At 42.9% G+C, this 26675-nt stretch overlaps 1 protein-coding gene and 1 long non-coding RNA gene across 4 annotated transcripts; both read right to left on the reverse strand.

Annotated features, from left to right (window-relative positions):
* Positions 1-598: 598 nt before the first annotated feature.
* Positions 599-13791, reverse strand: irs2b (insulin receptor substrate 2b). The gene is made up of 2 exons (XM_049727674.2): positions 10385-13791; positions 599-3485 (listed from the first exon to the last, which is right to left on the reverse strand). The coding sequence occupies exons 1-2, from the start codon at positions 13734-13736 to the stop codon at positions 3481-3483; spliced, it is 3357 nt and encodes a 1118-aa protein (XP_049583631.1). The 5' UTR covers positions 13737-13791; the 3' UTR covers positions 599-3480.
* A 498-nt stretch (positions 13792-14289) lies between these two features.
* Positions 14290-26614, reverse strand: LOC125973488 (uncharacterized). 3 transcript variants are annotated; one of them, XR_007483168.2, is made up of 5 exons: positions 26443-26614; positions 26188-26314; positions 18714-18754; positions 16473-16594; positions 14290-14535 (listed from the first exon to the last, which is right to left on the reverse strand). It is a non-coding gene; the product is annotated as an uncharacterized lncRNA (long non-coding RNA). The 3 variants fall into 3 exon arrangements; XR_007483166.2 differs by lacking the exon at positions 18714-18754; XR_007483167.2 differs by lacking the exons at positions 16473-16594; positions 18714-18754.
* Between the last annotated feature and the right edge of the window lie 61 nt (positions 26615-26675).

Here is a 26675-nt window from a genome sequence, read left to right on the forward strand (position 1 = left end):
AATAAAAATAAAAACCAATAACAGGCTCCTTTATTAGGGAAATATCATGGTCAAAGGTCACAAGTGTCAAGCTCTAGTCCTCGGGGCCGCGTTCCAATAGGAACGGGTCCAAGTTACCCTCGTTAAACACACCTGCGTGAAAACTTTTAGCCACTTTTTTGTTCTGCAGTGGCTAAAACTTTTCACGCAGGTGCACTTAACGAGGGAATCACACGGACACTCCATTAGGTACACCGCCATTTTAAAAAACTGTCACTTTCATTTACAAAACAATTGAAAGAATATTTAGTATTTATTTTTATCCAATTATTCGACTCTCCATACATATATAGGAATAGAACGTTACGTCTTTTGTTGTAATATAACTGATTTTAATATAGAAGTTGGTGTAACACTTAACAGATTTTTGTTGGTGGTGTGCCTCAAGATTTTTTTCCAATGAATAGATGTGCCGTGAATGAAAAAAGGTTGGGAAACACTGTGTTAGACAATAAGGCCATTTCTATTAATTTTTTATTTATATTTTAACATTGGAAGCATAACATTTTCCAAAATGTCTTGATAAAATGAGAAACAATGATACAAGGAAACGTAGAAATTATTTCAATGATAAACAAAGTAATGTATTTATTTGTCAGAGACAAAATAGAACAATAAACAGAGCATAAGCAGGCATCTTAAATAATATCAATATTTATTCCATGTGTCTAAAAAGAACCAATACAATCTAAAGCAAAGACGTAAATTTAAATTATCATCTCTTAGTCGCATCACAATAATAAGCAAGAAGTGAATTATTTACAGTGGGGTGGGCGGGGGAAAACACAGCAAATCAGCCGGGCACCCCCAACAGTCATTTTTAGATGCTTTCATCAAGATACACGACCCATATGCAAAACACTGCTCAAACACCAAATGGGCTCGATTAGCAAATTTCAAATTTGAAGAAGAAAAAAAAAAAAAAAAACACGTACAAACCGCAACAATCAAAAAAAATCATTATTTTAAGTTTCATAAACAAATAGACAAAATTTGTACATTTGGTACACCTTGGTAAGTAAACTAGATTTGAATCGTGTAAATATTGCATATGCCATTTGTACCCAAGTATCAAGAATGAATTAGGTCAAGTATGAATTTCTTGTAAAATTTGCAGTTACAGCATTAAAAAAATGGTGGCATCGGCTTTCACAATACTCCCATCAGGGTTATCAAATTATTTGAAAACACAAAAAAGGAGGGGGTGGGGGGAATCAAAGCCAAACCAGAAGTGGTTAGCGTATAACTTAATTAGTGCTTCTGTTGTATCACGCCAACACAAACTATGTACAGTAAAAACAGCATAAGTTATTTAACTTAAAAGTTTTTTTGTTGTCATAACGTCACACTATTTACAGTCTCGAAGTACCAGTGGATCCAGATCAACAGCAACAATGCTCATCCTGGTGTGTGTTGTGTCGGTCGATGTTTTTGTTGGCTTTTCACTGTTGTGGTTGTTCATTGGGATTGTGCGTTCCCAGCCTTGGAACGCAGCGTGTACTACATTCAATGCGTCTTGTGTTACAATCTAGACAAGTTTGTAAGTGCAAGACCATGCTTTTGCTGCGTCAGCGTCTCAAAATGCGACAAAACCGACCACGTGGCTCGGCGCTGCAGTGAGGCAACAAGTGAGTGGGTCTGTGTGCACTGTTCAGTTAAGACCAGGGATGGGCATTTGATGACTTTTTATTGATTGACGGTGGAGAAAATGAGCAATCAATTAATTGATTAATTGTTCAACCTCTGTAAAAGTGAGGTGGGGAAAAAAATAGCACAAGTTGTAGTTTTAAGAATTCAGTGCAAATGTGAGCAGATATAGCCAGAAGAAAGTTGCAGAATTATAAATCGTGAATTGATTCTAAAATTCAAAATTTGAAAAAGAAATAGTTTTTATAAAACTCTTAAAGCTGTAATTTTATGGGAATAAATTTGAATTGTTTTTATAGATGTATAAGAGATTATATTGAGAAAAAAATTTAATGGTCAAATGACAAAAAAAACCAATGGAGTCGCATTTGATAATTTTTTGATAAAAAGTTCAATTCTATGAGCAAAACTGTAATGGTAGAAAACAGTAATTATATACAACAAAAAATTTTAAAATGACAAAAAAACATATTTGCGGGAAAAATACACCTGAAAATCATTCATATTTAAAGCCAACTGCAGTACTTTTGGACTGCAACTTTTTACTTGTAGCCCTATTTTTCATTTTTTGCATGAATTTCTATTGAAGTGAGATGATAACCTCTCTCTGGATGTTCTGAACTCCTGTTGCAGTATCTTAAAGATCAGCCTCTGCTGGTTGTACTCAATTTTGACTTTAATTATTGATCACTTCCCGACAATCAACCAAATTCTATCACTCTGCCCATCCCTAGTTAAGACAACTTCAAACATTCCATTTTGTCATAACTTCCTGCAGGCGTCGCGGGCGGGTATGCAGGGGACTACAGGTGAACAGGTCCAAAGTGTTGTGACTTTGGCTCAGACAGGCCACAGATGTACCTGGGTGGTGCAGCGGTGTTTGAGCGTGACATCATCGCTCTCCAAGAACGCAAGGATAGAAAATCCTTCCGTCCCGCCCCCCGCCGGGTGAATAAATATAGACATCTTTCATACATCATCTTGTCTTAAATGTACCGTGGAAATCTCAGAGTGGCTCATTCTTTGCGGATCGGTTCAGTTGTGGAGGGTTGCTAGGTCCAGACGAAACAGCCCATCAGGGGCGAGAGTAAGGCTTTGGATTGGTGATTTTCTTAAAAAAAAAAGTTTTAAAAAATAAATATTTCATATATCTTCATATCAACTAAGGGGGGTTTAACCAACCTGTTTTTGTTTGTTGTGTTGAGGTAGGTTTTTTTTAAGCAAACTTTTTTTTTTAAATATGTACCTAAATGCCACCTTTATAGAAATTCACACATTTGGAAAAGGTTTTGCCAAATGCATACATCCGCGTTAAATAAATAAATATTTAGTATGCATTTTTTTCTGCATGTGTGTGCATGTGATCTCCAAGTTTGGTGTCTTCTCAGGTCAGACCACCAGTTCAAACTCTTATTATCGGTAACCAAAATAATATATATCCAACATGATATAATAACTTGCGTAGTCATTTCGCAGATAAATAAAATGGTTACCAAGAGTTAATAGTTGGTACGACAGTTTGTTTCTTTAAGTCATCTAGTCCAGCAGCATCAATGGATGGCGCCTCATCGTTTTGGTGCCAAGGGAAGATTTGGGGCCAAAGGTCAAGTGTTCGTGTTGCCGTGGTGACTGTCGCCTCCGTGACCTCGCAGAGATGGCGGCGAGGGTCAAAGGACATGTGGGTGGCAGCCCGCGGTCCAGCTGTTGCCGAGGCGACGTCATCACATGGAGGCGGCGGACCGACCTGACGGCCAGGAGAAGAGGAAAGGGGGAGGGGGGCTGAGCCAGTGGCCTTCATTCTGAAAGAGAGAAGGAAAAACATATGATGACAATGATGAATGATGAAAATGAACTTTCCAAAGAAAAGGTTGGAATATTACAAAACTAAAATGAATAGAACTCTTGTTGATGTTGTATTTGGGCAAGAAAGTCCAAATCTTATAAACTAAGATTGAATAAAATTACATTCTGGGAGAAAATAAAAGTTTTTTTTAAATACATTCATATTGACGGTTGTGTGTGTGTGTGTGTGTGGTCAAATGGATTCCCCCACTTTGAAGAGCACTTATTCCTTACTTGGTAACAAAGTGTGTGCTCCTCAGTCAGTGCCTTTAAAACAGCTTCGAACACACAACAGCGGTATTCCAGACTGAATACACACACTCCAAATAAAACATGCAAATGTCACTCCCACACACACCACAGTGACATATTCTTATTTATTCTCATTCATGCAGTCGCCACAGTGTCGCTTTCTGTCCCAGTGGAAAACACTGCTGAACTCTGACCCCCACGCACTTGCTTGGGAGCTTTCATTTGCATGCAGCTATCAAACGGCAGCGGAAATGTCGGCCGACAACACACACGCACAAATACACACGGCTGGGCCGGCGGGCCGCATTTTTGTCCCCCGCTTGCCGTCTCCTCTCCCCTCTCTCTCGTCCCCTCCCCCGGAGGTGAACAAGAGCTGTTTTCACAAAGCTCGATGTGATCGTTCATTCTCTAAAACAAACCTTTCATTCAGGCCAAGCTGACCCCCCCCCCCCTCCCCACAACACTCCCTACTAAAAACACACACACTTTGTTCTCCGGTTTTTGACTAAAAAGAAAAATCTTAGAATCATGTCAGGGTTTTTTTTTTGTTCAGTGGATGACTCATTTTGGGGAAAATAGACATTTAATTTGGCTCCTCTAATGGTTCCTCATGGTTGTTTGGGTTCATTAGAGGGCAAGAAAAGAGAGAATCAAGAAGAAAGGGTTTGGGGAGAGGTGGAAAAACCACAGTAACAGAATCAACCTGACTGAGAGGACCGGGAATGCAGTGAGGTCATGGGACCGTCGGCCTGTAACAATCTGTGTGTATGTGCTGGTCCAGACAGTGGCCTGTCGGGGCAAACACTTGGGTGAGAATGACTGAGATGTGCCGGGAAAATGATTCACTGACAGCGTGGATTAATAACACGCTGCAGAGGAAACAAATAAATAAATGTCATGTCTCAACGCGACCACACACCAGACAACAGGGGTGTGTGGAAAAAGGGGTGTTACTGAAACAAAGGGAGCGAGGTCTATCAAGGAATGAACCCGATGGCTACTCAACCCCTGTCCTGCTTTTCGGTGGGGGTGCCCTCTTTCAGTTCCTCCCACAACCATTACGACCGCCCACCCTCACCGACTCTTCATTATTTATTTAGCTCGCAGGCTAAACTTAGCCCAGCTCCATTCAGGGCTAGGACACTGGGGAGTGTTATTGGCGGCCGAGTCTCTTCCGACGTAAACATGTCCACTGCGGCCTCCCCCACTTAGCGTATCTCATGTAAATGGCCATAAATGTGAAAAATAAGACAGCAAACCAATAAAAACGTGGTGGGGGGGGGATTTCTATTGGCATCAAGCATGACTGGTAAAAACGACAAACTTAAGGCCGTGTTCCACTGAGGAATTTGCGAAGGGATCCAATGTCGAGTTGTCAGGGTTCGATCAAGGTCGCAAGTTAGCCATTCGCTACTTTTGCCAAAGTCGTAAAGTTCAAGTTGTACCAAATTAATCTCTGTTCTCACGAAGAATACATAAGTAACATAAATTCCAAGCCAGTAAGTAGCAATAGCACTTCCTCATAGGTCCTATTGGAAGTAATTTTTTGTGGTTTGGGTTTGTGAAACCAGCCACCAAATATTCTTACACACCTGCTATGGGTGTATTTAAAGTGTTAGTAAAAAATTAATTATGCTAAGAAAATATAATTTTGTCTTAAAATAATCTGTTTTCAGTTTACTATTCCTGGCTCCAATGTGTCATGTAAACAACTCCAAGAGTGAAAAGAGCAGAAATGATGTCAAGTCTTCTCCCTCAGAGATGAACAGGCTGAGATATGTTGTGTTTACATTCCAGCCTCCCGCCGGCTGGCTCCTCCCTGATCTATCGCAGGGCTCTACTACACAAACACCGAATGCCTCGTGACCTATGACCTCCCACGGCATGGGCCTGTCCGACGCACAGCACGAAAACAAGCCCTGCTCGCTCACCTCAATCTTTGCTAGTGGCGCGGACATGACCTCCAATCACAGTATCCCCTTGAGTGACTTGCACACATTTGGGAGGAAACCCCCGTTTTTATATCCAGTGATGTCATCATGTAGTGAAATATAAAGTGAGTTTTCTATCAATTAATTGGATAAATGTATTTTGCATTATTAAACATAGCGTAAGATGCCGGTGATATGTTCGTTTACTTGGTAACCGTTCTACTATAGTCACTTTTAGTGTGTGTGGCTTTAAACTGGCTGGTGAATGACGTGGGTGTCAATAATGAGTCGGCTGGAGGTATTTGGTGTGAGTTGAGGCCATCGACAACTCATCTTGTGTGCCTGTTTTCTTACTGTTTGTTTGTTCAAAGAAGCAAAAGTGCACAAGTGGCTGTGTGTTTCCTTGACCATTTTTGGAGACAATACAATATGCTATTACTTGTGATGCTAGGCTCGATTAAATTAGCTCACGTTAATACGTTATTTGCGTTGGCAATCGTAGATGTGCTTTTGTGGTACAAATTGCATTTAATCGACTTGTTAAGTGTAAAATGATGTCAAACTTTTAACATTCTATGTTTTCTACAAATTCTTTGGCTCACCCTCATTGCACCAACTTATATCTACACAGAGTGCAACTGCAGTAACATTAGTCTGTGTGGGGAAAAATGATCCCTGCAAAGCTCTGAGGCAGAGACTTTGCTTCAACCTTTTCTTGTAATCGAATTATTCAAGTTACTGGATCAATAATTGCATTGGATTTTTGGTTATTTTCTCCTCGAGGCGATCACAACTTGATTAAAGAATCTGTGCCTGTTCTGTCAAATAAAACTACATAATATTGAAGGGGGGGCTAATTAATTATTTTTCTTTTCAGTCCATCATGGCAATGGTTGCATAGTAACAAACACAAATTTTGGGGAAAAAAAAAAAAAAAGTTTATCTTGGCTCTACATTCAGTATAAAACGGTCATATGAAGGGGCCGAGTTTGCTGAGACACGCTCGCATCACGCAGCAGCTCGAGACGAAACAAGCGGCTCAACAATGTTTAATCCTGAAGTGAACGTAAGCCTTCTTACCTCCAAGCTAAATTGGGGATAGGTTGACTTTGTTTTTATCTGCGACTGGAACATCCTGCCCTAGTGTACTCTCAAGAGTTATGTATCACACTCACTGTGACTGTGCAGAGTTGCAGGGGGAGGGGAAGGAGGGGGGGAGTACAGGACAGGTGAGGGCAAGAAACAAAGTGTTCCTTTCCTCTGTTGTCATCAAAGAGTCTTGTTGGGCTGACTTTGGAAAAGTGCACTTTGTACCTCTGTAACTTGCTCATTAAAATGCAAAGAAGTCCGGGTGATTATCAGTGAGGTATCAAAACTATGCCAGAGCTGTTTGTTCTTGTTTTTAGAAGCTCGTGATGACAACAGCAACCTTTAATCAAGTTTGATAAGCTTTAGTTGCAAAACAAGTCATTAGGAGATCCTCCGCGGACTCTGGTGCAAGAAGCCAAAGCAATACTGGCCCACAGAGGTATGGAAAACAAGAGAAAATACACAACACTGATGCCAAATAAAGCATGTGTGTGTCAACAGAGGAGGGGGCCTGCTGTAGGATGATTGTGGGGGTAGGCGTAGGTTGCGTCACATGATTTCTGCAAAACAGAAAGCGATGCCTGGAGAGAAGAGGCGGAGAATCAGGGGGGAGGGATGATGCAAAAAAAAAAGGGGGAGGGGTTTGGTGTAAGGCTTCTTGAACACACCCTCTTGCACCCCTCCGCCACCCTCCTCCACTTCCACCTTCTCCCTGTTGTTGTGGCAGATGGTGGCCGGTCATTAGCGTATTGTCACTCTCCTCCTAAAAGAGCCAGATAACCAGTGAGTGCTGCTTGGCGGGGCAGGTGCAAATACTCCTGACTCCACCCCCCCCCCCACACACACACACACACACACACAAACACACCTCTACACGCAAAACACACTCACACACAACCCTCTTGACCATCTGCTGGCGGCTGCGCATATGCAGACAGGAAGACGCAGAAAGTGGAACGGTGTGTGCGTTGGGCTGCTAAATTCGGCAAGGCATGGAGGGAGTGAGTCAGATTCTCCCCTAAATGCAACCATGCAAGACGGCTGTTACAACAGAGGGTGGGGGGAGGGGGTTGGGCGTATGTGAAGGGGGGGGGGGGAGGCTAAATAGATGAAAGGCAGCCTCAGAAAAAACATGGTAAAAAGTAATCCACACGCTTCTATGATGTGGCTTGATGCATTTCGCTGTAGTTCAAAGGTCACTAAAGTGACATTGCAGCAAGGTCAGGAGGTGTGCCCTTGAAGAGTAAACGGTGGAACTACTGCTTCGAAACAACTAACCAATAGCCTATTAAAAGTGATCCACAGCACAAAGAAACAAGAAAGTCCATATATAGGGATATAGAATGCAGCCCCCCTCTTATTCATTCACATGTGTGTTGAATTTTAGAACAGCAACTGCCTCCCTCCCTCTCACCCCCTCCTCACTGTGAGCCCACAATCCTTCCCTCTCCGCCCCACGGGGTGACTGCAAATGCCAAATGAGGACATGGGATTTAAGTTCCTAATGTTTCAAACTGCAGCACTGAAGGGAATGTAAACTATGGGCTCGGTAGGTTGATAACAAGAAAATGTGGCATAGCTTCCGGAAGGCGACCCTCGTCTCTCCCTTGATTGCTAAGAAGCATTAGTCATTTGGAAGGAGTAGAAGAAGAAGAAACGGGAGATAGCAAATGGTCATACAACCCAAACATGCGGCCATACAGCCATGTTTGTGAAGTTGTTTGCAGAAAAAAAAAAAGTCCCCCATCCCCCTTCAGAGTCTTCCATGCTGCCAGGTTAGAAAAACAAGTGAGCATTCACCTCTCCCAGCAACCTTTGCACACTGCCCCACATTCCAGGCCTGAAACCCGGTACCTGACAATTGATAAACAACTGACTCACTTGTTTTCCTGGGGAACCCGATGACTCGCATGGAGTACCGCGAGAAGCGTCAGAGCTGGCTCAGAGACTAAAAGACAGACTCGTCGATAGGTTTGAACCATTTTTGGAGAAGATTGAATACCAATTTTTCTGACAGGTACATCAATTTTAATTCAAGGTCCGATTTATTTTGAGTGCGTTTCACATTAGTTTAGCAGTTAGCATTAGCATGTCCAATCTTTTCTCTGGTTGCTCGTATGTTGCTTGCTGAGTGATTCTTTTTGTAAGTGTAGCTTTTTTGTCATTACGGAGGCGAGGATTAGTTATTTAGAGGAGCACCCCGAAGCTCACAGCTGAGCAAGTTAGCTTAGCGCCTAGCGTTCACGAGGAGCCGGGAAAGCAATAACTCAGGAGGATGGGCGCCAGTGTAATGTGGACGCGACGCTTTTTTAACCAGCTTGTAGCCAATTGGTTAGTGACCTGTCAGGGATAAAAGCACATAACTTTGAAGATCACAAATCGCATTATCTCAGATCACGATTTCAATTCCAAACACGATAACTTGTTCAGTCCCACTAGCTAAGAAACAATCTCTGTCACGAAAGCACAAACAGCAATTAACAAGACTTCGCAACCATCCTGCCCCGGGATTGTCTTTTCGGATAACAGTGACTTCTGAAATGCCGCTGTTTGGTCACCTATCCGTGTAAATAATCCCTGCCTTTGAGAATTGCATGAAAAGCCAGTGATGCAACAGCGTAGAGAACAAGGTGAAAGGTGATATTTTGATGGCAACTGTTCTTTCCCGGAAAGACAACCCATCAACGGTGTAGTAGTCAGCCGTATAAAGACAATAGGACCAAATAGAGGACCAATAAACTGGCTTTACAATCAGGCATAAAAACAAGGATCTCTGCTGGTGTTACTACTTTAAATGAGCCGGTGTAGTAACATGCGTCACTAGTAAGGATGAAACACTGACGTGGTATAAAACTACGTCTCATGAGCTCAAGTCAGCCAATAAGAATAGCGAAACAGCCCGAAGCATGAATTTTAATGGTGTTAGGAATAGAATGGAGCATTCTGGATCGGGTGTTGTTGTATCATCACAACGTGGTATCCGTGCAGCCCAACGTAAAAGAAAGGTTGAGCAAACAGCTCCCCTTCACATCACTGTCCTGTGAAATTTCTCGTTGTGTCATGGGTGTGACGAGGGGGTGATTAATTCTACCTAAACATCGCCGCCTGCATCTCACAGCAATGTTCGGTACAACTTTCCTCGGTCGCGGTGACTTATAAAACTGCACAAAGGCCAGGGCTGTGTGTGAGCACAGATGCTATGATATGCTGTCTAGTGTCTTTTTGTGCTCTGTTTTTGTTACATAATGTAGGTTGCTATGTTGTCGAGCATCAAAGCGAAAAGCACGCTACATTCTTTTTGATTAGGTGCACAAAAATACATTCTGATTACCGGCTTTGAGCTTAGAGTCAGCGCGGCAGAGTCCAGTGACTACGAGGCCGGCTGCAGGCAGGAATACTGCGCTCTCACAATTTTTCACAACTTGGGAATGAAAATGAGCCTAGCGCTGCTTAGCAACCACCAGTCAATCCGCAGAGTACACAGAAGCACTACGACAGATCCTGCTCCAGTAATGATACCACTCCCTTCATGAATGAAAGCCTCGTGAATGAATGTGTGTACAACATATAGTAGTGGCGCTCACCTTTCACAGCAGCAGCAGTCGTCTCCTTGAATCCCAAACTGGCGTAGGGGCTGGAGTTGAAGCCATTCATACCCCCTTTGCAGCCACAGGCAGTCTTGAATCTCAAGAGTCCATCACAGCCCCCTAACCGGCACCCACCGAGAGTACCCTCCATCAAGTTTAAGGCAATGTAGTTGAGTCCATTCTGATAGCCGGCGGACGTCTCCCTGCACATCGGGGTGCCGCCGCCATAGTCCTCATCAGGTCCCTCCGAGTCCCGCACGCCATGGGAGACGTTCTCCACCGAGGCCGAGCTGTGGCGCTTGGTGTCGTGGGCAAAGGATGGGCACACGGGTGTGACAGTGGTAGTAGAAGAGAAGGTCTCGGAGCTGTGTCGCCGGCGTCCCTGAGGGTCAGCGCGAATGACTTTGGCCCCCCGATGCGGATCTGCAAGGGGGACATTCAGCGAAGGTCCACTGAGGAGAAAAGAATCCACGGGCACCGCTGGTACTCCGTCCGCCACAAGGCTGCTGTCAAGACTCAGTCTATGGACACAGGCGGTCGGGCTGGTAGGGAGAGGGGGATTGTCGGTGGCGCAGAGAGGACCGAGTGTCATCTCGGTGTAGTCGTCTTTGACTGCAGTCGGCTGACACGCCAGACTCGTGTGATGCTGGAGAGGATATTCATCCACCACGCCTCTCACCTCTTCCTGTCCCTCTACGCCTTCGCCCTCCTCCTCCTCCCGGTTCAAACTCACAGTCTTGGGCGAGGCGAGGTCCACGTTAACATAGTCCGAAAGTGGTATAGAGCCCTCATCTGCACACTTTGAGGCTTCAGCGGATTCCACCGTGTCACTGGAAGCACTGCTGAAGTCGATGTTAATATACTCCCCTGGGCTGCGTGGCTCAGAGGGGAGCGGGTGTTCACTCATACATGGTAAGGTTCTGAGAGAATCTAGAGCCAGGCGGGTGGGGCGACACGCCCTACTCCTGTGCACCAGAACTCCGCCATCTCTGAGAGGAGAAGGAGCAGATGAAGGGGTGCCCGGTGTCACAGAGTCTCCCAAAGTCACAGGGCAGTAGTTGGACTCCTCTTCGATCCGCTGCTTCTGCAAACACATCACCACGTATTGGTCTGTGTCATTGGACCCGTTGCGCTGCAATTGGCCCTTAAGTGAATGTGGCAGCGTGCTATAAGAATAAGGCTGTCTGTGTTGTTGTTCTCCTCCAGAAGAACTAAGGATGTGTTGGTCTCGAGGCGTGTGGTCACCGGGAGACATGTTCAGGTACTCTCCGTTGGTGAGCTTTCCGTCAGTGCTCTCCATTGACATTTTGATTCCGCACCACATGCGCATGTAGCCGTTGTCCTCGAGGGAAACGCTGCCTGGGGAGACAGTATGCGGGCCCAGCCCTGCTGCAGAGGAGGGGTGCGATCGGGGGTTGATGATCTGCTTCGGAGCAGAGACACACATGGGGCTCATTGGCATGTAGGGGTCGTTCTTTGCACCTGATGTATGAGGTGCCACGCCTGGCATCATAGGCATGTAACCACTGTCGCCCTGGAGACAGTTTGGTCCCGTCCGGACATCCTTGTACTCATCAGGAAAGGTTCCTTTAGGAGAGGCTGTGAGACATCTGCGAGAAGACTGGCTTCCACTCGTGTAAGTGGCCCTCATTAACGTGTACTCGTCGAGGGAGGCCGAAGACACTTGAGGGAGACACCTCTGCTGCCGGGGGGTGGTCAGAGAGTATGTACGCTTACGATAAGCCTTGTCCAACTCCGAGTACCACCGATAGCCGTTCTGGTTCGGCTGTTCCATCACCATGTAGCCATCGAGCCTGCTGCCATCCCGGGAGGGAGGAGTGTCAGCTCTGAGAGACTCTGGGGTGTTGCTCCCGTACGTGAGAGGCAGCCGGACGTCGCGTGCGTCCGCGGGGCTTGTGCCGTACTCCTCACACGATATGAAACCGGCGTCACTCGGAGAGCCCGAAAAAGAGGCACTACAGCTGGAGGGACGAGGTGCGCTGTTATCTGGACACGAGGTCAGGCTCACAAGACTGGGGGCGGTCATCGGCGGGGAATGAGACAGCGGCATGGACATGGACTTACTGTGTTGCAGGGAGGAGGATTCAAACGTCCGACATGGGCGTGCCGTGATGGTGTGAGACCTGCTCAGGAGGGTGCGGTGTACCCCTGGGCTGAGGGGGCTCCCGTTCACCGAAATAGGGCGTGTCATGGTGCCGTCGCCCTCACTGGCCGTGCGTATCCGACAAGAGGAGAATTTACCCACAGGTGAGGTTGTGGCCATGCTGTCAGTGCGCGACCTCCGGAGTAAACCGGTCTGGCTGGGGGGAAGGTGGTTCAGGTGCCGCCTCGTGGGCACGGAGATGGGGTTGGTACCCGATGACTGGCTTTTGCTGCGAGGGCGGAATTCAGACAACTCCTTCATTGCTTTCATAGCTTCCAGGATGGTTTCGTGGATGTTCTGCGCCACGACAGAATCATCTGCCTGCATCCAAAGCTCGCCGGGTCCGGTGGCTGCAGAGCGACCCACCTCGATGAAGAAGAAGCTGTCAGAGTGGCCGCACCTCCGGATGTTCATCAGCTGCAAAATGACCGAGGCCACCTCCGTGTTGAGTTTCACAAAACTGATAGTCCGACTGGATAAGCAGAGTCTGTACACTCCGGTTAAATTCCTGCTCTGCCCCAAGCCTTTGGACTTCATGTTGACCTGCCATACCTCCTTGTAGGCAGCGCTAACCGGCGTGATCACGCCGTAGCTCGTCTCGTCGAACCCCACCAGCGAGGACGCGGAGTTGGACGCCGACCCGTCGAACACTCTCCCCTCCGCGATCAAATCCGTCAGCACCCGGTACCATTCTTCCTGCTCGCTCTCGCTGTCGGCGGCAACGGCAAAGTACTCGTCCTTGGTGTAAAGCGCGATGAGATATTTGTGTTTGGCGTCCGCTCGCTTGTTGACGTTCAGGCAGCAGTCCAGCGGGATGACCCGCTTGGCAGCAGACTTGTTCCTCCATTTCTTCTCGCTCTCGTAGTACTCCAGCCGGGCAGGGCAGCCCTCGCCGGGCTCCCTGAGTACGAAGAATCGCTTGTGGCCGTGTTTGTGCTTCCTCAGGTAGCCGCACTTCTTCACGCCGGCGGCCGGTAGTTGGGGTCCGGCATCGCTCGGCGGACTCGCCATTCTACTCTTCAAACACTTACGAGGAGGAAGAAGAATTGGAGGACACTCGACGTTAGTTTTTGTTTTTACGCTTCGATCGTCCTCTTGCTTCCCCCACGGCTGAGCGATAAATAACACATGTCTGCTGCTGCTTCTGATCGTGCTGGTGTCCGGACTGGGGAGGGGAAACAACATGTGACCATTTACACACTCAATGGGGGAAGAGGAGGAGGGTGGAAGGGGGAGAAGAAAAAATACGCACGCAGCCAGTGGGCGGTGCGCGCTCAGCTCATTGGGCTCATTGGTGGATTGAGCGTGAATAAAAAAGGGGAGGAAAGCCTCCTTACTACCGTCACTCTGCCCCCTTCCGACCCGTTTGAGCCTAGTCAGGGATCCGTTTATTTATTTATAGCAGAGAAAGCATTTGGCTGCGTTGATGCAGCCTCCTTTTTTACGTCATTAGAGCTCTTTCATCACCTCAAATCAGCCTCACACTTTTCTTTTTAAAAGCATCTATCTATCTATCTATCTATCTATCTATCTATCTATCTATCTATCTATCTATCTATCTATCTATCTATCTATCTATCTATCTATCTATCTATCTATCTGATCATCTTTATAGATTTTTTGGGTCTAAATTAGCAAGATGAAATACTTGGCTCAGTATGATGCTGTGAAGTTCTGCATTGCCAACGTCAATTACAAAAATAAACATACTGTGCCTTCCAAATAATAAGCTTGGTCAAATTGTTGCTTTATTGTCTTTGTAAATGCAGGTTTTATTGGATTATGCAAGTGTTCCCAATCTGTTTGTCCGTGAAACGGAGGCATATTCCAAATATGGTTGTGTGTGGTGAAAAAACAGAAGATGATGTCAGGAATATTCATGCGTCAGAGGCTGGCAGTGTGCGCACAGAACAAGTGCCGGAGCCAGCTGGGTACCGAGACGTGTTTGGGATGAGGATGAAGATGGACTGAAGGTGCGACGTTCCTGAAGAAAAGAAACATGAGACATGAATATATGCAAGCGATGCTACTTTAGTGACAACATTTTGTTGCAGTAATTGCATGCAACCAAGATGTTACACCCCCCCCCCCCCCCCCCCCTCAAACGCACCCCAGCCCCCATGAATGTACTCACACATCCCTCTCCATTATATTCTAATTTTTCTTCACAATCCACTTTGCTGGCTCAGCACCAAATGGTGCCTTTTCTTTTCCTTTTCAGAGGCAAGGTCGATTATCATGCCCGGTGCAGGTCAATTATACCACCACGATTTAACCTTGATGTCACTATAGAATAAAAAAAAACTGAGATTTTACTCAATAGTCTCATAGACTAATAAATAATAAATAAATAATAAAGTGTCCAGTGACTAAATGTGACGTCTTTCATGCATGGCACATGTGTTTTGCACACTTGTCTTTGCAACATTTGAAACCGTGCACCTTAAGTGCTTAAAGCCATATTTGATATAAATAGATGTGGTGCTCAGATATCTCTCTTTAGAATTAGCATTGGTTCCCTCCTCACTGTCAGTTCATTTTGGGTCACCACTCAAAGCATGTGACCATTCACTCCCACATAAGTAACAACAGGTATGATTAAAACTGTTTAGATAATATTTAACAATTATTTATCAAAACACTTGAAGTCAAATATTTAAAACTAATTATTAGGAAAAAAAATCGATTGATCTGCAGTGATCAAAATTAGTGTGCTCCTTCCTGTCAGAATCACCTTGTATGACCTGATGTTTTGCGAGACAGGCCCAAAATGATCTGGAGGCGGGTGGTGTGAATTCAAAGCAGGGGCTATGACAATATCTTTTTTGCATATTCTGCAAATCATAACAAATGCAAATCAGCACCCCATAAAGTAGCAATAAGGTGGGACTGGGGGGAGGGGGGCGTCAACAAAACCCAATATGAACGTGACGCGCCCTTGCCCTTTTCTTTTGTAACATGAATATTTATCATTCTTCCAATTTACACAGCATTGTGCATTCATTTACAAGTTAATTAAATGGACGAATTAATCTGATTTACACACTTTTAAATTGGACCTCTGATCTACAGAGTATGAAGCCATTAGGGTTTTTATAGGTTTGATAATTTAGGGAAAAGGGTAAAAGCTGTCTAACATGACAATGCAACAAGGACCATCATCAATTTTCTTTCTTCAGAGGAACTTCCCAATTTTAAAGAGTTCAATTAAATTAATTTTAATGTATTTATTTACTGTGCTTATTTGAACAGAAAGAGGGTTAGGTTCAAGTTTGATTGGATAAAAATGAAAATGTTACTGCTAATTTAATTCAGTTTCAATTTGTTCAAAGATGATGCTTTGTGAGGGTTTACGATGTTGTGATCTTGTACATTTTAATTAGATTTTTATATATTTTGTTTTTTAGGTCAAGCAAAAGAATGTTGCTGGCCATTACTGCTAGCTTGCTAACAAATAATGCGAGGCACGTATTGTTGCAGACAGGCAATAAGGCAGTGACCTTCTGATCCAAATGGCTGTGACCTCTAACCTGACAGGCCAGATGGTTGTTTGTTGCACAAGCCCAACTCGGGAAAGAGATGAAATGTTTTCATGGAAGGTGATTAGGCATCCATTCAGGCCCAATCATAATGAAAAAAATGATAACTGGTGTGGTCGAGGTGACTTCAACACCTGTATTTTGCATTTTGTGGTCCGAATTAGTTGCCCATGGAAGCACACTTGGGTTTGGGTTAAAGCATGTACACTCCATCATACAAACCATGCAGACAGTTTGGCAGCTGTTTGAAACACAAGCGGGACAGAGTGAGCAGTCAAGTCGTAGCTCTTAGTCGCTGAACAGTGCAGTCGGTAGTTTAGACTTGACGCGGTGGGTGATTTACTGTACTTGTGCAGTGTGAGCCAAAATGGCAGGCACAAACCTGTGAGAAGTGATTTGCTTTAGATCGTGAGCCGTTTCCATACTTCGGTTTCCTCCATCAACTTTTGGATGCAACAACAAATTCCTGCTGTGTCATCACCATGGGAACGGCGCTCATCTCATCTATTAGACAACCACATCTTAAATAAAAATCATATTCAAAGTTTTACTCCAAGAATGAAGAAGACGTTAGCATCTTTAGGCTAGCTTTCCAAGAAACACACCGAGGCTTGGCCCATCCGCTGAGTCACACGCTCATATTGTCCCACTCCACTGTCACTGTGCGTAAAGATTACTTTCATAAGCTTCATAAAGCAGATTAGAATAGCCAATCTGATGAGATAAGATTAAGGACAAGCGGGACTGGTAGTGGTGGGGGTTAAAGATTAGGCTCTGCCATACTTATAAGTCGCCATCAGACAAGCGCTGCAACATCTCTTTAACCAACCGCTGCCTCATCTCATTAGTCAACGGCAAAAAAGATTAAAGCCAAAATCCTTGAGTGTCTCTGTTGTGTTTTGAGGAATTATTGTTTTTGTTATCTTCAGGCCTATTGTGCCATTCTTCTAACAGATTAACCTTTGTTCCAGCTTACTCTTAAAGCTGATGTTCGGTTAGTGATCCAAAAGACCCCAGATCGCCCCTTTCCCATGCAAAGATTAAATTGTTTTCATGAGAGGCGTTAGGGGCAAAAAAAGGTTTTTCTACACCAATGAGATCGAATAACAAGGCTTCAATATGAGCAAATTACAATCTATGACGATGATAATGAAACCGCCATTCTGGGTCTTGAGCTTTTACGGTATGGATCTCTCGCTTTGGCCCAACGTTGTTGCAAATAACCGACTCGATTTCCTGATCAATATGGTGAAAATGGACATTTTCTGGCAATTAATTTTTGCAAGCCATTGAAGAGTTGGCCGAGAATGCGTGCATATGATGACGAATTTTGTCATCATTGGACACGATTGCATGCCAGCAGCAGAAGCAATTACAGATGTGATCGAGTTGCTTGGGTAATTCACTGGAATAATAGGAACACGTACAATTTTCATCCTTGACCAGAATGATTTGTTGTTTTGGTAATTGTAATGACCATATAGGACTAGAATGTTCCTCAGTTAAAGCGTTTGGCGTCTTCATACCAGTGCCACCATTAGGCAAAATTCTATGTTTCAAGATACACTGGTCATTTTGTTTACAATCAGATTGAAAAACTTTCAAACAAAAGGTATTTTGTTAGTTGATTCATATATTCATTCGTTTGTCTACTCCTTTCTGTCACGTAAGCACTTTGAACATGTTTTCATTTCACAGGTCAATGAGTCAGGTATACATTTACATTTAAAGTGTTAAGGCCGTTCGTTGTGTGACTATTTGATAAAAGAAGGCCAATGATAAAGTGTTCACTGAGGTCGGTGATAACAAACGTATTCATTCATCCACACAAATGACTGACTTGGTCGCACACGGCAGGCGGAAAACGACAACAGTGAAATTTGGGCCCGCCTTCCTTAAGATGAAATCAATATGAATGCATATGTTATTCATGCTCCATAATGCCATCATCAGTCATTTGTCACAATTATGCCTCGTGTGGCGTCACGAGCTGGGACGGAAATGACAGAGATGCATGAGCTTATTGTCTGTATTAAATATGTATCTCAAGACGTCGTTGCGTCAATAGTCAAGGACTTTGTGCGTCTTTGACTTTTACTGTTCAGAAAAAAAGCTAAAGCTAAAAGCTAAATAAAAACTAACTAAATAACTAAATAAATAAAGAAATAAAGAAATCAAACTAAATCCAGCTTAAATAAATAAATAAAACTAAATACAGCTTAAATAAAGAAATAATGTGGGCAGCGCTTTGCGTTGCTGTATTTATCAACATTGCTTTCCAAATCCTAAATCATGCAGGCCACATTTAGAGCAGCAGAAAGAAGGCAGCAGGGGAATGTGGGCGGCATGAATAGTATTAAAAATGGGAATGATCTAATCGGAAAGTGTAGGATGCTGATCATTCATGCGTGTGCGTGTGTGTGTGAGGCCTAATTGTTGTTATTTATCCTGAAGTGACCCCAGTGGTCACATGAATACACAATGAACGCACAGCACACTCTCCTCTGTAATCTGTACAATGGGCAACAGAGCTTGCTGCAATAATTAATTTGGAATGTGCAACTTTATATGCTTAAAATTGACCTCGAAGCAACCATACATTAAACAGAAGATGATAACTTACCCGAGCTCAGCAGTAATAATGATGAATAATAAACTGGCACCCTGCAACAAGGGGATTTAAATAAGACTTTTGCAATAAAGCAATTAATGGGCCTTTTCTAAATAGAAAGCATGCTTTGCCAGTATGTTACCCATAGTGTCTTGACACTTTAATTAGGTCCACACTCCAATTGAAACAAACAAACAAATAGCCTTTACGAGGAAATTATTATTCTTACCACACAACATGACTGCCACTCTCCGACGCTGACCGTGGCAAGGTAACAAGGTCTTTTCCGGATGAAGATATTTTGCCCCATCAGCATCCATCCCACTTTCCCATGGTTAAAAATCAGATGGACAAAGCGTGGACACAAAATCCAATTATCAATTCAGAGCCATTTGACATGCATTCCTATAAGCATGCACATCCATACATCAAAGACATGCTACATACGTACATACATACATAAGTGGAATATTTATACTGCACTTGCTCATGGAATTCATGGAATATTTATACTGCACTTGCTTCTAAATAACACATCCCAGACATAACATATGTAATAAATAGACTGTACGTATATTATATATAATATATTACATAATAGATTCATCCTGGACTCAAGACGGTGCATTCAAGTAAATCATTCCAAATGGAGGATATTTGCTTCTATTTGTTATTATTGAGTCTGCCCTCCACTTGCTGTATGCAATTAAACTGTAAGTGATAGGTAATATGTATGCTCATTGGTACTATCACACGCATGAACACGCACGCACACATATGCACAGGATGGTAGTCACATGAATACGTAATGAAAGCGTTCAATTAGAAGTAGGCCATCTCCTATTTCATTTCTCTCCTGTCATCATTTGTTTAAATATGAACACCTATTATGATCCCTTCATTCATTCAAACAATATTTTCTTTGAGGTGCTGGTGGGTGGAAATCACAGAGGATCACATTTGTACTACGCAGTGTGGAGGGAGGGGCGGAGGGGTGAAATAGTCAGAGGGAAGTCGGGGGCTGTGGAGGATGTGTGGGTTTGGAGTGCTCGATTCGTTTTGGTAACAGCAGTGGGAGTGGGAGGATGTGAGGAGGCGCTCGGTTAGCCACAAAATACAACACATGCATCCGCCATCCTGCACTTGCTGATTCTCAATTGACGCACTTGGAATAAAGCATCCTCCAAGGCCAACTGTAAGAAAGTGTTTATGTAAGGGGGCGAGTTAAATACAGTTCAGAGGTCGTGAATTTGGATCAGGCATGCTTATGTGGCGTTTTTGCTGGTTTCCCTGCGTTCCAAATAAAAGTACATGCAAGGTAAAATTTAATTTAAATGTTTCCCATGAATTGGTAAATAAAAGCCCGCAAATGGTGGAAAAGCAGCAAATAGGTGCGTTATCCATCAATCAAGAGAGATCCTGAATTGGTATGTATGTCTTTAAGCACTTTTGTCTAACACTTACCCATACTAACATTGTGCGAGTAAGTCAGAATTGCAGAAAAATTTTGTGCAAAAACACTCCTCGACTATGAATTTTAAACAGAACTTATTTGCACTGTATGTACTGTAGACAGATACAACACTGCATCTTGAGTTGGAAAAAAAACAACATTAAAAAATGGATAAGATTCTTGGGAGAGGGGGAAAAAAAGGTCATTGCAAAATGAATTAATAGAATGAAAATGGAATTGGTTTCCTGGTTTGTCAAATATGAGCACAAAAAGAATCAAGGCATCCATTTTCTCATTTTCCGCTACTGCTAACGCTTTGTCAGTTTTGGCCGGCTGCATGTCAAGGCTTGATGGCGAGATGATGCTATTTCATGAGGCGAGACATGGCCATGTGGCTGGCAGTGCGTACGAGGTCTCCAATGATTAGCTCCGAGGCCGCGCTGACTGAAAATTTCCAAATGAGTTGAATGGATAGTGACAGTGGCGTGCTGTGTCGGCTTTGTATTTATAAAAGGTTAACAGCTTGGAACTGCGCAGTGGGCCGCGTCGTTGATGAAGACAAGTGACGCCGTGAAAAGTGAGCTCGGGCAAAGCCTTCCATTTGCGGCCCGTCACGCGTCGGCCAGCATCTATATTGTTTCCAGTGTCAAAGCCCCGCCCACTCACTCAATGCCGCGCCCTTACTCTTGCATACCAAAGGCATGCAAATGTATTTCTAATGATTGCCCCACATTTGTTTTAAGTCTAATTTATTCGGCCGAGTGTTTGCAGGGGTCTTGACCGTTTGCCCGCAGTTATTAGCATACTCACAGTGACTATTTGGAGTGTCGGTGATATTCATGATTAGCTCTCCGCCTGCCATATGGAGGCAGTGTGTGCGCACACTGGAAGGTTTTATGCAGCCACAATGTTTGGATATAAAATATTTATCAAACTCACAGCCCGCTACAGTGCTGCAGATTATCTGTTGCGGCCTGTTGGTAGATGTGTGAATCTCCATCACTTGCATTGGAGATGGGCTAATTATGTTTTGTTATAATTTTGCAATGATCCTCTTCAGTTGCATTTAGCCATGTCTCTCAGTGGGTGAGATAACCAAACCACAATGTCTACATTTATTATAATATGCTCACGCGTGTCAGAGAATGTAAATATTGAAAAGCTCTGTGGCAAGTCGGTCTTGGTTTCTCGTGTTCACTGTATGCGGTATATAAAAAGATCTGAAAGAAGAAGCACCCCCCTATGTGTTGTCACACGGATCTCACATACATGTGGCAGCCAATTTGATCCTGAAATCGCGGAGACATTGAAGGACAGCCTCGCTTCGTAATACTGTTGAGCCAGCACGCGTCGCCTCGGCGTAAGCACATTTGCTATCGTGCTAAGACCAGTGTTAGAAAACAAGTTGTTCCCATGAGTGTCCCCAAGCACCCCCCGCCCACCAAACACACAAGGAGTGCGTCTGCGAGCGTGTTTGTACATGTGAGCGTGTTTTTGTTGATGCAGGTGTTACCGGGGCCTTCGCACAGGGTTAATGGAGGAGGCCATTAAAGGCACAACAACACTGACGTGATTGTAAACTCACAAGTCTGCTGTTGTGAGCGCAGCTTTGCTCAATAATTCAGCAGCTTGGGAGGAAATCGACACTTTGGCCTACAAACAGCATTGTTGACCATGTCATTAGACAACAACAATGTGCTGCTTTCCATTAGCAAAATAACTTTTGTGTGAATGGTTGTTTGGCTGGCGACCAGTCCAGGATGTACACCAAGTCAAGTCACTTGGGAATAGGCTTAGACGGGTGTGCACATTTGTGCAACCACATTATCTAAATTACTACCGGTGTTTTGGGGAGTGCTAAAAATGCCATTTGGGTGTAAACACTTGTCAGAAAAGACCCTCCTTTCATTTATTCATAATTTAATGATGACCCTAATAAAATGACCTGCTTGCTCCGTGGTAATGAAATAAGTGTACGGTTGCTATAATCGGAGCCGCGTGCACATTTGTTAATGATGCTTGAGGTAGACGATGGCTTCACTCAGCATGCAAATGAAGCCGGCCAGTCAAGAGACATTCATCCTGTAATAGATTAACTGGGCTAATTTTGCATAAAACATAGTAGAAGGTTCCTTTTTTCATGTGCTAATACTAATTTGTCTGTTGTGTAAATTAGAATATAAGTCAAAGCGTACAGGTCTCTCGCCAACCCCCTCGCTTTTTACATGAGAAAACGATATGAAGACTAATGAAGTTGTCCTGGTGTATATTTCTTGTGATTATATCATTTAATAATCATTAGCTGTAATTTACATGGAGGTGTGACAGAAGTGTAAAAAATGAAGGAAGCAATTATCGTCATGGCAACATAGCTGATAATGCTATTATGCAGATATTTTTTTGATAAGTCAAGTTAACTTCTCAGCTTTTTTAAAATATATTTATATAATAATTTCTTTTTTTGTGCATCATTTATATTCTCGCTTGAAGATGAGATAAAAAGGCCTCTGTCAAATGGGATTTTATGTGACAGCTATAATAAATGCAGTATACTCAACCGCATATTAAAGCTGCATATAGTGTAATTTGATGATAGTAAAGATGACATATGTGCTTGTAAAACTGAGAATAGCATCTCCGCTAATGCCGTGATAAAACTGCAATGGAGCATAATATTAGCGGACCAGCTAGGACGCGTCTCATGTTGCGTTTGATTGGTAAGGTCGCTCCTCCGAGTTGTTTGTAGAGCTCGTATATACCATACATAAAAATAATTAACATGAAATGCTTTTCAACACATATTAAAACAGAGGTGAGAGTCTATTTGGCTTGTGCTTTAGCTCAAGGCATCATCTTTGTCACATACAGTAGCTCAATAAAATTTAAATAACAATTGAAAGTTGTAATATGGCAAAATAATGTAATAAATAAAATGAAATTTTATGAGAATAAAGTCTATCTAGTGAGTTGACTGGCAGGTTTCTATCAGCAGAGATTCACATTCACAAAATTCTGACTTTTTTTTTCAAACGATTCGATTCAAGCCTGTCAGAGGAGCCTGAAGTGAAACGAATGATTACGCAAAACAACCTTCCATGATATTGAGTTCCTTTCATTTGGTTCATTTAAGGACATGTTCACACTTTCTTCTCAGTCTACCACTACTCTGTGAAAGGTTTCTATGGTTTCTGATTTCTTGTGACTATTGCGAACCTATCCTCTTTGCCTACAATCTTCACACAGACCCTCCATCTGATGCGACTCACACTCCAGAAGGTGTCAACAGACCCTCACACTTCTTCATGCCAGACACTCCAACACTGTTGACACTTTTTTTTTTCCCTCTAGTTCCTCGAGTACTTTTAACGATTATCTTTCTTAATGATATTTTGTCACCACTTAAATTGGTATCTGAGTGTACGAAAATCCCAAAGGTAAAAGTGATCCAATGATGAGATAAGGCAGATTGGAGTGATAGTAGAAAAAAATAACACCCACAAACTCTGTCCCACTCAGCCAATGGCGCCCACACACTCCCTGTTCCTGTGACGTTTTTGACTCCTCCGTTCCAATATGGAGGCATTCTCTTAGTCTTTCCTCATTCATACCGAGTGGACACTACAAATTTCATAGAAGGAGACGGAAGAGTGGGAGGCGGAAGAGGAAGTGCCATGGAAGAGTGGGATGCGGAAGAGGAAGTGCCACGTTTGGCCTCCTTCAAGTACATCAGAGTTCCGATGACACACACACAATTTGAGAATACTTAAAAAATACTTCATTTTACATGGAGGAAAAAGTTAGAATGATTAAAAGAATGGTATTATTAAAAAAAGTTGAAACTCTAGGAAAATTCATTGAAAATATTAAAGTCATAAATAAATACAATAGTAAACTATTTGAAAATAATTAATATTTTGGTATTCTTTTAAAATAAAAAAATAATTTTATTGATAAAAACTTTAATTTTTTAAATGTTTCAATTTTTTTGTTTTTTATCAAGGATGTTTGGATGTCAATTTATAAAGGCTGCAGAAAACAAATTCAAAGAGGGAAAACAATTAAATGCTTCAAGAATAAAATTACATTTAATGTGAACAAAGTATGAATATTGTAAAATTAAGACAAGTAATATTAAAAAGTCCTCAATTTAACCTCCAGCAAGCTCATCAGAGTTCCAGTCAAGCGGCTGCTTAAGACTACACATGGCTGGAATCCAATAATGGAATCCAATAATGGTACTCAGGATGAAAGTAATTTGAAAATAGTTTGATATAATAAATGTAGATGGGATCATTACATTGCTACATTACAATCATAATAGAATGCTAAGATTAAACTTATTGCTACCTGGGGCCTATTGACTTCTCCACACAAATGATGAGCATGTTGAGTTAACTTCACGACTGTAATCCAATAAACATGAGATAGTGTTTAATGCATTGTAGGTGTCCATTGGCAAGTACCGGTAATAGTGTCCAAGTGGGATTTATGGGTCTCATCATAGTGATCCTCACTGAGTGTTGCTAGCTTCATTAGGCCGGACAATGAGGCAATCATTCCGTTTTATTAGATCCCCTCAGACCTGGTTTGAGGGAAGCTGCACAGATGCTGCAGCAACTCAAAAAGACGTTAAAAAAAAAAAAATGTAAGCAGCAATACGTTGTTTTTTTTTCTTTCTTAAAATAGCAAACCATTTTGATCATTCATTGGCTCACACTAAAAAGAAAAGCATCCACCTTTGCCAGAACACTTTTAATGTCTTAACATTAGCACCGAGCTAACGATTCATTTTGCTTTTTCTTTGGCTTTATTGGGGCATTAAACTACAAAAAAAAAAGGCGTTAGCTAGAAGGTGAGAATACAAACAGAAATTTATGTCAACTAAGCAGTTTTGAAGTTATGGTTACTATTTTGTTCATGAAATAAAGAGACAGTCATAATTTAAAATGACAAAATTATGGCATAGAAATAAGAGGTATTACAAAATATATCTTTAAAAAAAACGAAATTTTTAACTGCAAAACGTCCTAATATGTATTTGAAAGTGTTATGCAAGGGTATCTAAGAACATACGTTGCACACGTTGGTGTCGCACGCTATGCATGCGGCCTGCTAATCTTTTTTTGGTGGGGCTCAGGTCAAGGGAGTCTAACGAAGGTTGCAGCCTCGCTGATCCACTCAAGATAAAGGTCGAGGTCATAGGAACCACCTGGCGTAAACTAAAAAACAATCCGTGTGAGACTGCGCCATTTCCATCAAATTGTCTGCCTGATTGCTCACAAGTAAATAAACAAGTTCTTTTTTTACAGACATGGCAGATGACTGAATTATCTGTTGGTGTTGGTTCACTTACTTTGCTTTGCCTTCAAGTGAGATTACAAACAGATTATTGTAATAATATTAACTTCCACGAAAGGTTTGACGCTGTAGGTAATTGTTACTCTCAACTTAGCGGCATTAGTGGACGGCCAATAGGATTAAAATATTTACATTAAGGTTTTGGAACCCAAAGCCCACCGCGACCCAACCGACTGGACGAAGTTAAGTGCTGACCCTGACCACATGTTCGAGACACGCGAACGGCAGTAATATATAGGCTTAACCATTCCGAAGCTTAGGCTATTTAGGCCACTAAACACTTGTTTACATTCAGTGGGTGTAACAACAGCGAGTCTGAAAGTTCAAGGCAGCATATTGATTGAAGGTTGACCGAATCATTTCTCCATGTGATGAAATGCACGACTTAACTAAGGTTGACTTGTCCTTTAATTACCAGACTACGTATTCATTGGTTCACAGAAAATGAAAAAAACACAAAAGGACTACAGAAAAGGAAGAAGATCAACGTTCTTAACCAGTGGCATGCTGGGACCATTTTTCAGCCCGACGAGTTTCAAATCCAACCGGCCCAATTGTTTGACCGCAGTGATAAAAGAGTACCTCTATGTCACTTAACGTCACTATTTATGTGCTGACTGTGGGTGTCCACCATAGAAAGTAAAAAGTTAGTTAAGAAAGGTTTCTCACACTCACCACAACATAACGTCATTATGAAGGAGCCAAGCAGCGAAGCGATGGGGGTGTACTACGTGTTGATCTGAGTGAAGCGCTGTCCACAGGCTTGAGGCTGACGTTAAATTCATGCTCGTAGCTCCACCATCTGCTTAAAATGTCCACAAGATGAACACAACTATAAACGCCGTCCATAAATGTACACTGAAACACAATTAATACTTATTAGATGAACGGTAGTATCGGGACAACAACACAACGGATATCGGGTCGTACCTTAATGTCGTTATTGGCCGCAATCTTTGCCCCCTCTGAATGACAACGGTGGCTTTCAGTGGTTGTAATAAGCATTTTGGCTCCTATGTCATCCTTAAACATTTGGGAAATAAAGTCATGATGCTGGAAAAATCTTTAAATACTTTAAAGTGAGAATTCCCACTTTTTTACTTTAAAGTCAGAATTCTGACTTTAAAGTGGGAATTCTCACGTTAAAGTCAGAATTCTGACTT

This window comes from Syngnathus scovelli, chromosome 8 (assembly GCF_024217435.2).
Source record: "Syngnathus scovelli strain Florida chromosome 8, RoL_Ssco_1.2, whole genome shotgun sequence".
Taxonomy (NCBI): Eukaryota; Metazoa; Chordata; class Actinopteri; order Syngnathiformes; family Syngnathidae; genus Syngnathus; species Syngnathus scovelli.